At 40.2% G+C, this 13,839-nt stretch overlaps 2 protein-coding genes across 2 annotated transcripts; one reads left to right on the top strand and one right to left on the bottom strand.

Moving 5' to 3' along the window:
* The first annotated feature begins 182 nt into the window (after window positions 1-182).
* LOC129245152 (SCY1-like protein 2) lies at window positions 183-4,860 on the top strand. Its single transcript, XM_054883173.1, has 6 exons — window positions 183-543; window positions 612-1,211; window positions 1,274-1,476; window positions 1,533-2,425; window positions 3,073-3,288; window positions 3,354-4,860. The coding sequence occupies exons 1-6, from the start codon at window positions 411-413 to the stop codon at window positions 3,892-3,894; spliced, it is 2,586 nt and encodes an 861-aa protein (XP_054739148.1). The 5' UTR covers window positions 183-410; the 3' UTR covers window positions 3,895-4,860.
* Window positions 4,861-5,525: 665 nt separating this feature from the next.
* Window positions 5,526-6,812, bottom strand: LOC129245161 (probable dimethyladenosine transferase). Its single transcript, XM_054883185.1, has 3 exons — window positions 6,653-6,812; window positions 5,872-6,584; window positions 5,526-5,810 (listed from the first exon to the last, which is right to left on the bottom strand). The coding sequence occupies exons 1-3, from the start codon at window positions 6,708-6,710 to the stop codon at window positions 5,661-5,663; spliced, it is 921 nt and encodes a 306-aa protein (XP_054739160.1). The 5' UTR covers window positions 6,711-6,812; the 3' UTR covers window positions 5,526-5,660.
* Between the last annotated feature and the right edge of the window lie 7,027 nt (window positions 6,813-13,839).

Here is a 13,839-nt window from a genome sequence, read left to right as displayed (position 1 = left end):
ACTTTCGTGATTTCTTACAATATTGTTAACGTTATAGCTGGTCCAACAAACCCACCAGCTGGTCTACGAACATCAGCTTCAATAGATTGGCCTTGTTTGTATTCTATTATTCTTAGTTTATATATAGCATGTATGTATTGTTATATTCATTTCCTTTTATTTTAAAATTAAAGAATTGCAAAAGGTAACGGCAACCCTACGTGTTAAGTGCGGAATACACCTGCCATTATCGATTACTAATTTAAGAAGTAGGAGAGAAAACAGACAACAAAGAATTTTAACGCATTAGGAAAAAAATTTACTTTGTCTTTTACTCAGATTAGAAAGGAGTTAAAATTACTTTAGAGTAAAGTGCAAATTCCACCAAAATCCTATTAATTTTTATAAATTAATTAAACCTAATATTTGAGATGGCTATGGATGTGATAAATAAATTCTACTCAACCGTGCATACAACAGTGTCCCAGCTGTCTGGAGTTTTACCAGGAAATAACGTCACCCGAGAATATGAGGTGCTGGAGCAGGTGTGTACGGCGGGTATTGGTAAGTAATTTCCTAAAACTAAAACTAAATTCTCTTGTTTGACGGTATCCGTATTTATACCCCTAAAGGCCTAATGTGGAAGGTATACAATGGCTATAAGAAGAGTACCAAGCAGGAAGTGTCAGTATTTGTATTCGAAAAGAAAATGCTAGAGCGCTGGTCAAAAGATGATCGCGAAACGATGCTGGAAACTTTGAGGCGAGGAGTGCAACAGTTGACAAAAATACGACATCCGCACGTTCTGACAGTGCAACATCCGCTAGAAGAATCACGGGATTCATTAGCTTTTGCCACGGAGCCAGTGTTCGCATCGCTGGCGAATGTTGTTGGTGATTCGGTGCGTTCGGATAAAAAATTATATGATGTTGAGATACGTCATGGGCTTCTCCAACTCTTTGACGGTTTGTCATTTCTGCACAACGACGCGAAAATTGTGCATCGTAATATTTGTGCTGAGACCATTGTGATTAATAAAAATCGCAGTTGGAAGCTATTTGGCTTTGATTTCTGCATTGCCAATCAGCCGTCGGTGGATGGTAAACCATTTTGGCCATGTCGCGAATATTCGACTTCTATACATGTGCTAGCACAGCCAAGTCTAGAGTATTGTGCTCCCGAAATAGCGTTGAATTCTATAAATTGCGCCGAAAGCGATTTATTTTCTTTAGGTCTGTTATTGGGTTTATTTCTCTTGCCTGCTGCAGAAATTAAGTATCTCCTATATTTGCAGGTGTGCTAATTTTCACGATTTATTCGGGGAAACCGCTAAAAATGTTTGGCAGTGATTACAGCTCATTTCGACGTTACGCGGCCGAACTTAACCAGCGGAAATACCCGTCAATGAATAGTATACCCAGTGACTTGATTGAGAGCTTAAGAGCGTTGCTGCATCCCAGTTCACATATGCGCCCACAGTTGCACGAACTAAAACAGGTGGTACATTATAATCGCTTAACTTGATATCATGTTTATTTTTATTGTATTTATAGATCTCTTATTTTCAAGATGTGGGCGTTAAAACACTCAGCTATTTGGATTCCCTATATCAGTGGGATAATTTACAAAAATCCAAATTTTACAAAGGACTTCCACAAATTATACCAACATTACCGCATCGTGTCAACTTACATTCCATATTACCTTATCTAGTAAAGGAATTTGTAAATTCACCAATGATACCATTTGTTTTACCAAATGTCCTGCTTATTGCTGAAATGAGCAGTCAGAAGGAGTATTGCGAGCACATTTTAACGCATCTTAAACCCATTTTCAAACTGACCGACCCCATACAAATATTATTAATTTTCATGCAAAAAATGGATCTCCTATTGAAGTTAACACCCGCTGAGGAAGTCAAGCTGCATGTATTACCACTTCTCTATCGTTCACTGGAATGTGATATGCCACAAATACAGGAGTTGTGCCTGGCTGTCCTACCAACCTTTTCTAATTTGATCGACTACAACGCCATGAAAAATGCTGTGATACCGCGCATTAAGAAACTTTGCCTGCACAGTACCAACGTCTCGGTGAAAGTGAATTGTTTGGTATCAATTGGTAAACTCTTAGAAGATCTTGACAAATGGTTGGTGTTGGATGAAATATTGCCCTTCCTGCAGCAGATACAAAGCCGTGAACCTGCTATAATAATGGCTATAATTGGAATTTACAAAATTGCCATGACCAATACCAAGCTGGGTATTACTAAAGATGTAATGGCGCACAAATGTATACCATTTCTAATGCCACTCTGCGTTGAGAATGGACTGACTATTGCACAATTTAACACAATTGTGGCATTGATTAAGGAAATGTTCAGTCGGGTAGAGAAGGAGCAACGCGAGAAATTGGAACAACTTTCAACTATTCAAAGAGAAAATAAGTGAGTGTTTATGGGCGAGCACAGTTGTAACTTCATACCAGTGAAGATGTGCGAAATTAGCGATTCGATTATGAAGACTGGGATTGATAAAGAAGTTCGAGATATAAAATATCATAGTGTAATGGTACCAAGTGTGTCAGCCATTTTGATATGCGCACATTTGAAGTCTCCTTATTTTCATTTTTAAAAAATGAGGCAGAATGAAAAAAGAGAATGCTATTTAATTGCCAAATTTGCGTATTGAAGACGAACGTCATTGTTACCTGGCACACTTTAATTCATTGAAAAAATAAAATTACATTTAAAAATTGCCTTGTACACCCTTTTTGGGTGTTTGACCGTGCTCCTCTTATTTGTGGTGTGCGTTTCTATGTTGTTCCACAAATGGAGGGACCTACAGTTTAAAGCCGATTCCGAACGGCAAATGGTTTTTATGAGGAGCTTTTTCATGACAGAAGTGCACTCCGAGGTTCGTGTACCGAGTTTCGAAACTACTCACTCCCGATTGGTAGTCACGCACTAACCCATTCGGCTAATGGGTCACACAATGCAAAATAGCCAACCCTTTTTAAAATTAAGTGCTTTTTATGTGTATAATTTATATTTTATTGTGCTAAAAAATACTAATCGTTATTTACTTACATTAGGCCACGTGACGCTTCTGAAATTTTGGCTAACGAATTAGAAAAAGGTTCCGGTGCCTTATCACAAGGCTCAAAAGCAAATATAAATCTCTCGAATAGTGCCAACAGTGATGATGATATGTTTTCTGGATTTTCCATATCACAGCCAACGAAACATTTAAACGCCGCAATGCAAACAAGTCAACCACAAAAACTAAAACCGAACAATGACGCGCTAAAGTGAGTAGCTCGATAATAAATACTCTCTGCTTAATGTGGTTCAATATTTCAATTCTATCTTTTAGAATATCACACAACGCATCGCCCAAACCCGACATTCTCTCCTCGTTAATGAATTCGAATCTATCTAATTTAAGCAATTGTTCAACGCCAAAGACTGCTAGACCTCCCACCGTAGTGCAGTCAATTGTGAATCCCTACGCTTCTCTAGGCTCTAGTGGCAGCAATGCGATTAGTTCAAATCAATCACGTTCGAATGAAGACTGGACTAATAGCTGGCATAGCGCAAACCCTTTGGTTATGAATAATCAACTCGCTTCACCACAAGCTGGTAGTAGTAGTAATAATAATTTGTCTTCGTTGGATAATTTAGATCCATTCGGTGGAGGCAATAAGAACATCAGTGTACAACGACCAGCAGTGAATTATATTTATCCGAGTGGCTATATTAGCGGTGGAGTCAACAATGGCAATGCCAATAGCATGAATAGTATGAATAATTTAACTCCATTGTTACCGCAACAAAGTACAACACAACTACAAGCGCAGGATTACAAAAATCTGAATGCATTATCGCAACAAGATATTTTAAGTTTTCTTAATTAACTTATATTTTCAAAATAATTTCTGTAAAGCGGCAGCTATGCAAGCTGCAGGCATTCCACATACCCCATCTTGATATATTAGCACGGGGAAAAAGAAATCCATTATTTTCTCAGTAGATGACGGTAGGGATCGATATCTCGTAAAATATCGAACAAACAACTTAAAGTTTATGCTCGTAGTCAAGGTGACATTTGACTAAAAAAAATTAATTTGCTGTTTTACATGGTGTTAACAATGGAAGTCATCAAAGAGAAAATTCGGTACATTTTACCGTTATTCTTTGATAAAGGCGACAATGCAAGCCAGACCACTGAAAGTGTGATTGGTGTTTATGGTGCCGAAAGTATAACGGTAATTACGTGCAGTTTTGGTTTCATCGATTTCGTTCAGACATTTTTGATGTTAAAGAAAATGTCGATAAATTCACAAAAATAATCGAAGTTGATCGGCATGTTAGTAGTCGTACCATCGTCCAGGAGCCAAAGAAAAACCATAAAACAGTTTTAAACCATTTGCACAAAAATAATGGATTTCTTTTTCTCTAACCTAACATTTACACGAAAGTTGTGAAAATTTGTATGAGCATTTTAAATATCAAGAAAAATTTTCAAAACAGCAGCAGAGCGGAGGAATTATTCAAACGATGTGGAAACTGTTTTTAGGCGTAGAATATAAAAAGTGCAATATGCGGTGTATGTATGTTTTCTTTTTTTTTGTTTTGTTTTTGTATACCCATGTCAACTGGTGATCATCTATATAGAACTTTGTTACACTTTTTAGGTAAAAACATTGATGGAATTTCAGCAGATTCTGCTTGTCATGTAGTTTTTGTTTTTGTAAATTTTGTGAAGAAACTTCCATTGAGTGATTGAGCGGTAAAACCTTTTCTTTTCGAAGCGCAAAAGCTTATACTTCCATATTTTTAGTGTGTATCGAATTGAATAATAATAAAGAATTCCAAAATAATTCTGTTTGATTTGTTGACAATGATTGTGCACAGTTTGAAATGCAAATTGTGAATTAGTAAAAATCTCAACTAAAATATATTCGTACGAAGTTAATCCCCTTAGTGTACGGTTCATGCGTTGAAAAAAACTTTTAAAAGTATTTACATACATACATATATACGTGCATTACATGGTGTTTCGTATATGTTAATGGCGGAATGAAAAAATTGATTTTAAATAAAGACAATTAAAATTTAAAAACAAACCTTTGGTTAAGGAAAAATAAATATAGTGAAAATCACTTTTGAAGTGAACGAATAAATATCTACTATGCATGTTAAACTATGGTTCGCCGTTGATGTATACTTACATATAATATTAGTCATATTTCTTCATCTATGTCAGCAAACCATTTTACTGTATTTCAAACTATTATTGTGATCTATGTACGTTGAGTGATTGTAATAGCACAACTCTAAATTTTTTGAATACCCTTCTTCCATATCTGTTTGAGCTATCATTTCAAACTAATTGTAATCTAAAAACATGCAATGGTTATTTAAAAAATTTTATCTAAAATAATAAAAAATATTACCCATATTAAAAACATACAACAAATACACAAATATATCTCGTATGTGCTCAATTTTCGCTAAAATAAATGTACCAACGACAGACGAAAGGTTGATTTAGTTATTTGTATACACGAACGGTCATCATGTCATTGTCAGCTGCATTTGCTAATCGTGACACCTTTCGTATTTTATTAATTTATCTTATTCACTAATTCTAGGTATTTACAAATTAAGTTAGCAAGCACTAGTTAAAGTGTATGCCTTCGAAATTGAATGCCAACAGCAGTTTCATAAAATCGTCCAAGTCCATAGAGCGTGCGCGTGCACTTTCCATTTCCAGTTTTTGTAGGATGCCTATTACTTTGGTTTGCATGTCAAAATCTGGCTCGAGAGGCTATACAATTTAAGCACACAATTTAATTAATTTGTTTTCATATATTACTCGCAATGGGTACCTTATTATGCAACGATAGATGCAATTTGTAATTCTTCTCCAGCATATCTAGTACTGAATTGATTTTGAACGCCGCACCCAAAGTTTTGTTTTTGCGCAGAAATGCGATACGCGTTAAACCATCCCATTCGGTAAAATTAACTGGTGGCGGTGGATTTTTTGGCTCCAATCGTACAACGCTTGATTCTACCTTTGGTGGTGGCTTGAAATTATTTCTACCAACTTTCATGAGCATATCGACGCGTGCCAACAATTGCGTGTTGATGCTTAGCCGACAATAGAGCTTATCACCTGGCTTGGCAACCAAGCGTTGAGCGAATTCCCGCTGAAACATCAGCACAGCACAGCGAAAAAGCGGCCGGTGCAGCAGTAATTTGAATATTAGCGGAGAACTAATTTGATATGGGACGTTGGCAATGCATAAATCAAAGAAAGGCAGTTCAGCTTTGAGAAAATCACCGATTAGTACTTGCAATTTTGGTTGCAATGGTGTGGCTTGCACACGTTTTTGCAACTCGGCAGCGAGTCGTGTGTCGATTTCGCAGGCAATCACTTTTTTTGCCCGCTCCAGCATACGCACTGTCATATTACCGGTACCGGGACCGATTTCCAACACGGTGTCCGTGTTTCGTAGTGCAGCCTTTTCCAGCATGCTTTGTATGACCAGCGGATTTTTGAGTATATGCTGGCCAAAATCCTTATTGAAGACGATGCCTGATTTGGACGAACAGTGTTGAAAAATATATGTAAATCAATGAGTCCAGTTTATTCTATGCTCTCACCTTGTTTTTGCACCTCATGGTGTATGCGTGATTTTTTCTCCGTTTTTACTTTTGGCATATTGTGTTTTATTTCGCTAAAAATTATTATTTTTCCGTGTTATTAAGGTGCCGAATATTTGTTGTTTTTGGTGGTGCTGCATTTGTTTTGATATCGCAACCATGTGGCATCAGCTGTCATGTGAGAAAGGGATGCCAACACATTACTTAGTTGCACATATTTTGACGCTAGAGGTCGCTGGGAACAACAAACCATTACAGTATTTTCAGCAGGGTGAGAGCGGGACAGATAAGCGGGAGGTACTGAGATGGTTCCAACTCATATTTCATTCAGCTGATGCAAAAAGTCCTCGACGTAATGCTGAGTCTGACGATTTGCATACCTCACGGGCATTGTCTTGTAAGGACACCCACGAAATGCAAGAACTAATATTTTATTAACCTCAGAAGATTCCTCGAAGGGCAGAAAGATTTCGGGACCTTAAAAGTTTGTGTGCTTGTCCAGCGCTAACGCGGTACCCATGCTTCTAGGAGCAGATCAAAGGTAGTCAAGATGATCCCAAGGTGATTCGAGTGCACCGTCATCGAGCCCTGATCGCCGCTTGACTGTTGGAGTAAACTATATTCTGGAGCAACCCTTACTCAGTGCGTTGGTGTTGCTCGGTATGATAGCCTACGTGCTAGTATGTGCAGTGGCCATGTTGCTAGGGAAACACAACTCACGGTTGTTGTTGTAGCAGCATAAACATTCCCCAAAGATATACGGGGAATGCTGTTGAAGTGATAGTTCCTGTCGTTGCTGCGCAGCTTAGAAATCATATGCATGGATTGTTGCTGTTGCTAGATGGTGTTCGCGCTAACCTTGAATTTGAAAATTTGAATTTGAAAAGGTCGAGCCAAGGAGCACCAGAAGATTTGGTGGCTCCTAAAACACTCAGGCTAAAGATCCCATTGTATTTAAAGCTCTGGAAAGGGGGTAGATAGTCAAGGAGGGAGGGAGAAAAGTATCAGAGAAAGAGATAGGAAAGCATAGAGACAGAGATAGAGATAGTTAGTCCTGTGAGAATTTTCTAGATTCTTTGGCAAATCTGTAAATATCCTCCAGTTTTAGAGAACGAATATTACTCATTCTCATGACATCGGAACCCAATACTCGTAGTCGCGCTCTAGCAAAGGCAGGACACTCACAGAGAAAGTGCTCAGTGCTATCCGCCTCCTCCAAGCATGACAGGCATACCGGGTCCTCGATGATTCCAATGGTGGTCATTTGCTGACCCCATGGGTTGTGTCCTGTAATGATACCGACCATCAACCGAATGTCTTTCCTTCTAAGTTTTAGTAGAACGTTTGACAGTTTTCTGTTCGGACTTGTCACAAAACACTTTGCAGTTCTGCAGCGTTCTAGACCGGACCATCGCTCTTTATGTAGATTGCCTACATCATCGTTGATCCAATGTTTGATTCCTGCGGGACTGATTCCGATTATTGGGGGGCACCGCTGATCCACGGTTGGCCAATTCGTCGGCAATTTCGTTTCCTTGAACACCGGAGTGTCCCGGAACCCATATAAGTACAACCCTGTTTTGTCTTGCGACAGAATTAAGCTTCTTCTTACATTCTTGAACAATCTTTGAGCTTTACTTCGCGTTCTCCAGGGCCTTCAATGCAGCCTGACTGTCACTGAAGACTCCAATCTGTTTTCCGCTCCATCACCTCTCGATTATCCATTCGGCTACTTTTAGGATGGCAAAAACTTCTGTTTGGAAAACAGTTGCCATTCCCCCCATAGCATAGTGATACTTATTACTATCGTTTAAGTATTCAGTCTTGGACCCATCGGTAAAGAAAATATCCGTCAAACCTCCCTGCATGTATTCTGGATTGCTCTGACATCAAATTTCCTTCCAAATGAAACTGTGGGTATCAGGTCATCTTTAGGTGCCAAAAACAGTGGATACTGCTCCGACAGCAACTTAAAGATTTCTCTGTGTCCCAAAGTTCCATCTTCGTGTCAGAAACCATATTTATGGAGTCTACACATTGCTTTTATTGCTTCCTGTTGTATCTTAAGATCCAGGGGGAGCAAATCAAGCATAGCATTTAGGGCATCACCAGAGGTTGTACTCATGGCACCCGTGATGCATAAACATACACTTCTTTGCAGCCTGTATAGTTCCCGGATTGTGGACTTAACCATGCTCCGTCGCCACCAGACCACAGAAGCGTAAGTGATGATTGGTCTGATAAGTGCTGTGTATATCCATAGGACCACAGCAGGTTTCAGACCCCAAGTTTTGCCAAAGGCTGTACGGCATTGCTGAAAAATCTTCAATGCACGATTCACCTTCAGTGAAACGTGTGTCTCCCAAGTCAGCTTCTTATCCAAGATTACTCCTAGATATTTAACTTCATTGGAAAGACCAAATGTCACACCTTTCAGTGTTGGAAGACTGAGTCCATCCAATTTCCGTTTTCTCGTAAACAAGACTATGGTTGTTTTGTTCGGGTTAACGGAAAGACCTTGTCTCATGCACCAGTCATCGATTTTGTCAAGAATCCTCTGCACTTTCGTGCAAAGCCTCCTTAAGGATTTATCTGATGTTAGCGCACAGACGTCGTCCGCATATGCTTGGACGTGAAAACCGAGTTCCTGCATCTCCACTAATAGAGAGTCTACGACGAAGCACCACAGCAGCGGAGAAAGAACACCCCCTTGGGGACATCCTTGCTTGGCCCTGACTGTGATTTGTTCGTCACTGCTCCCACCAGCGGTTAACAGCCTCTCAGAGAGCATGGAATATATCCATTTTATAATGGTTTGATTAACTCCGTGTCGTTCGGCAGAAGAACATATCGAGCCGAAAGTGACATTATCAAAAGCCCCCTCAAAGTCCACGAACACGCCCATTGTGTATTCGTCAGCTTCCAGCCCGGCTTCAATCTTGCTAACAAGATCGTGTAAGGCTGATTCGCATGATTTTCCACTCTGGTAAGCGTGTTGATTTCTACTAAGTAGACTTCTCGGCAATACCCCCACTCGAATATGTTTCTCCACCACTCGCTCCAGACTTTTCAACATGAACGATGTCAAACTGATTGGTCTAAAACTTTTTGCTAGGGAATAGTCATCTTTTCCTGGTTTCGGAATAAATACTACTCTTACTCGTCGCCATTGGGATGGTATATAACCAAATGCAAGACAGGCTGTCACCTCCTTTTTTAAGCATTGCTGGATATATTCCGTCAGGTCCAGGGGACTTAAAGTTCTCAAAGGAAGATAAGGAAAACCTTACCGATTCCCTTGTCACTATCCGACTAGCAATATACCAGCTGTACCTAGAGGTTCCACCGTTGCTACCGTTATTGTTCATGCCACTCTCAACTTCAGAGAGAGTTCTACTACCCGGAAAATGGGTTTCGAGTAGAGCATTAAACGCTTCCGATTTGGAAATGGTGTATGAACCATCAGGTTTTCGAATGGAATCCAGCCTTACTGAGCGGTCTAAATGAAGGACCTTACAAAGTCTCGCTGTTTCCCTCAGTTCTTCGACGTTACTGCAGAAATTTCTATAGGATTCAAGTTTGGCTTGCCGTACTTTTTTCTTATATTCCCTCTGTGTAAGTCGATGATTAGCCCAGCCCTCTTCTGTTTTGGTCTTCAAGGCCTTATTAAGAAGTTTCCTGGACCGTACACGAAGCTTCGACAGTTCAGGGTTCCACCAAGGAACCGCTTTCCCCTGTCTGCTTTGCCCGAGTGGACACAGTTCCTCAAAGCAATTGATTAAAGTACCTTCTAATTTCTTAGAAGCATCTTCAATCATTTCTGCTGATTTGAGTTTTGGTAATCGCTCTGTTACAAGCTCACCATACCTGTCCCAGTCCACATTTCGAGGATTCCTACCGGAAGGTATTGATATTGTGTCAATTCCCAGTCGGAATTCGATAAGATGATGATCAGAAAGAGAGTCCTCTTCCAAAACTCGCCATCGGTTGATTTGATTTCCAACTGACCTATTGGTAAGTGTTAAATCAATCACCTCTTGTCTCCTTCTGGTCACAAAAGTTGGTTTGTTACCAGTGTTTTGAATGACCAAATCGGATGACGGGATAAAATCCAGTAACTTGAGACCTCTGGGGTTGCATTTGCTGCTTCCCCACACAATGTTCTGTGAATTTGCATCACAGCCCACTATTAGCCCCAGATTATTGGATTCTGCGTACTTGACCACTTCTCTTAGCTCCCTCGAAGGAGGTGGCTGTAAAGAGTCGTAGGGTAGGTAGGCCGAAAATATGATAGCTTCGACACTGTTCCCACTTTTCAAGTACTTTATTTTTGCAGCAACGATATCTCCGGAGCATAGCTCTTTTAACATCGTGTGTTCGATCAACCTCGGCATGATAATACATGCTCGCGGTCTCACATTCCCTTCACAATGAAGTATTTGTCCCCACGACATAGCACTTAGACCACAGATACGCTTGTGACATACACATGGTTCTTGTATAAGTATTATGTGTGTGTTTGTTTGCAGTTTTGCATGCCTACGGCACAAGAGAGCCGTAGACGCTTTGCTATGCTGCAGATTTATCTGTGTAAATATTACTTCAGTCATGAGACTGAGGATATTTACGCTTTGTCCTTCACCTTATCCTGGACACGGAAGTGGATCCGCCCCAGATGTAGGTGAGGACGGCACCCGTACTTCGACTTAAGAACCTTGAGGGACTCAAGATCGATACCCAGTACCAAGTGGGAACCCGCCTCCGAAGTGGTAGCGGATTTCTGCCTGATGCACGAGTATACTCTCCAGAGAGTCGTGTCAAGATCCTTATTCTGAATACGGATGCGTTTGAGGAGTTCTGCTGAATTACAGGAAGGACCCGGAATCCAGACACTCGCTCGTACCAGCCTTTCTTTGCTACTCTCAACAAGAATAAACTTGCTGTTTTCGCAGGCTGGAATCTTTGCTATCGCTTTTTCTAGCCATTCTCGGGAAAAAGCATTGGAACAGTGCACCTTTACGATGCCGTGCACCACGCTTTTCCCCTCGAAAGTCGACGCGTCTTTCGACTCACCGATAGCTTTCCAAAGATAGCTGTCAAGATAGTCTTGTTGCCCTTTGGACAGTAGACCATCTTGTTTGTCGGTATGTACCGCGCTAAACTTAGTCCCAGATTTAAACAAACCCGCACGGAAAGCGCCGTTGTCGAAAGGTTGCGTGAAGATGATGCACGCTACTTTAATATCGGGCACAATATGCTAACTTGTATACCTTTAAAATTTTAGCAAATTACCGTAAATCACATTGCGGTTTAATTTGTCGCCTTTCGATGCTTAACTTTAGGTCACTATGCTATGGGAGCGTGAGCGTAGTGAATCTCCTGTAAGTCATTCTGGGGCAGAGTCCATATGTTTTTCCAAAAACTCTTGTGCAGGCAAAGAATCCTCTTGTGACTTTTCCAGTAACTTTATCAAAATGAGAGGTCCAAGTTAGCATTTTGTCAAGCTTGGTACCAAGGTAGTTCGCTTCTGTGAAGAGTTGATGAGTCGATTCATTTAGGACAGGACATTTGATGTTGATGTTCCTTTTCCTCGTGAACGGCACTAGTGCAGTTTTAGATGGGTTAATGGAAAGCCCTTTGTCGGTGTACCATTTGTTAATAACACTGAGGGCTTGTTGCCTGCTGTTAGAAATGATTTCCTCATGCCAGCCTACTATGTATACTACCAGATCATTAGCATAACCTTGAGTGTGGACTCCTAGATTGTTCAATTTGTGGAGAAGTTCGTCTATTACTAGTGTCCACAGAGAGAGTATTAGATTTTTTCCATAGGTTTGAGGAAAAATGAGCTAAGGCTAATCGATCTGCATGAATTAGGTGATTGTTCAGGTTTTTTCCCTACCTTCACCTCAGCCCATTTCGTAGGGGTGTATCCTAGCAATAGATTTGCTTTATATAGTCTGAACAAAGTAGGGACGCTGTATTGGATTTCCTATCGCAGAAGGCAAGGGAATATCCCATCAAGTTCAGGAGATTTGTATGGGCCGAATGTAGATATAGCCCATTGTACCCGATTTTCGTGGCATAGCCATTAGCCAGCTTTAGGCCCCCCTGTCAATAGAAAAGACAACTTCTGCCGACATAGGAGACGCCCTTTTTTAGACCCCGATATGCTAAACATATGTCCAGCATATGAAGGCACCCCGCACGACACTATTCACCTTTTCACATGCCCCATGAAACCCACTCATCTAATACCCCTCCCCCTCTGGACCCAACCCGTCGAAACAGCTAGTTTCCTGGGCCTACCGTTTGATGAGCTAGACGAAGGCGACCGGTGATTACGCTACATTGACAGGGCAAAGGTACAGCTACAACAACAACAGCAACAACACCCTTTTTTATATGTTAATACTAAATTTCTGTTCGTCCGCTTGACTTGTTTTTTCAATTCCCAAAGAATTTCTATATGAATAAAATTATGGAGAAGGTGCAAAATAACTTTTTTCTCAGTAAAATGCGATTTCACCACACACAATGAAATCTTTTTAACGATTTTGTTAAAAGATGTTTTGTTTTGCTTACCGTTGTAGCAAAGTTGTGAAGGAAAAAGGTAATTCTTCAACAAAAGAAACAGCTAAGTAGTTGCCAAACAGAAAGTGCAAACAGTGTTGACTACAAAAAAGGCGCGAGAAGTTGACAGTCGAAGTCAAAAAAACCTTTTTGGCGCTTGCGAAGCAGAATTAATGAGTCAATAACCAAAAACCAAGAGAAGATTTAAATGTAGGGCAGAAGACCCGTGAGCCGTAGTTGTGCCACTTGACTGTTGTGAAGGAAGGAAGTGGTAAAGTATGCGTGTGGACACACCAAAACACAAGTAGAGATGAAGGTTCGGGGTAACTGGTCCATTGAGTAAGAGAATAACCTGTGAACCAACGCAAAAAATTATTCTTTTATGAAATTAATTTAATTCAGCAAATATTGACTTTATTGTATTTAAAGAAATCGATGCCTCGCTCTTATTACTTCTCATTAATGTTTTACATATCAATACCTACAGGGTGGTACATTTAGCGTTAGGAATGTAAACTTCTTTTGACTTTAAAAGCTGAAATAACATTCGTAATGTGTCAAAAATTTAGGTTAGAGTTAGACGTATTCAAAATGGCTGTTGCCTGTTTTTCGCT

Source organism: Anastrepha obliqua, chromosome 1, assembly GCF_027943255.1.
Source record: "Anastrepha obliqua isolate idAnaObli1 chromosome 1, idAnaObli1_1.0, whole genome shotgun sequence".
In the NCBI taxonomy this organism is placed as follows: Eukaryota; Metazoa; Arthropoda; class Insecta; order Diptera; family Tephritidae; genus Anastrepha; species Anastrepha obliqua.
This window is presented reverse-complemented; position numbering and strand designations above follow the sequence as displayed.

What these genes read in the sequence shown, in the direction of transcription:
- LOC129245161 (XM_054883185.1), bottom strand. Translation starts at nt 6,710, where the DNA reads ATGCCAAAAGTAAAAACGGAGAAAAAATCACGCATACACCATGAGGTG. An exon ending in CCATGAGGTGCAAAAACAAG is followed by an intron (nt 6,585 to 6,652) that starts GTGAGAGCATAG and finishes CGTCCAAATCAG; the next exon opens with GCATCGTCTTCAATAAGGAT. An exon ending in ATCTATCGTTGCATAATAAG is followed by an intron (nt 5,811 to 5,871) that starts GTACCCATTGCG and finishes TAAATTGTATAG; the next exon opens with CCTCTCGAGCCAGATTTTGA.
- LOC129245152 (XM_054883173.1), top strand. Translation starts at nt 411, where the DNA reads ATGGCTATGGATGTGATAAATAAATTCTACTCAACCGTGCATACAACA. An exon ending in AAGCGATTTATTTTCTTTAG is followed by an intron (nt 1,212 to 1,273) that starts GTCTGTTATTGG and finishes CTATATTTGCAG; the next exon opens with GTGTGCTAATTTTCACGATT. An exon ending in CCGAACAATGACGCGCTAAA is followed by an intron (nt 3,289 to 3,353) that starts GTGAGTAGCTCG and finishes TCTATCTTTTAG; the next exon opens with AATATCACACAACGCATCGC.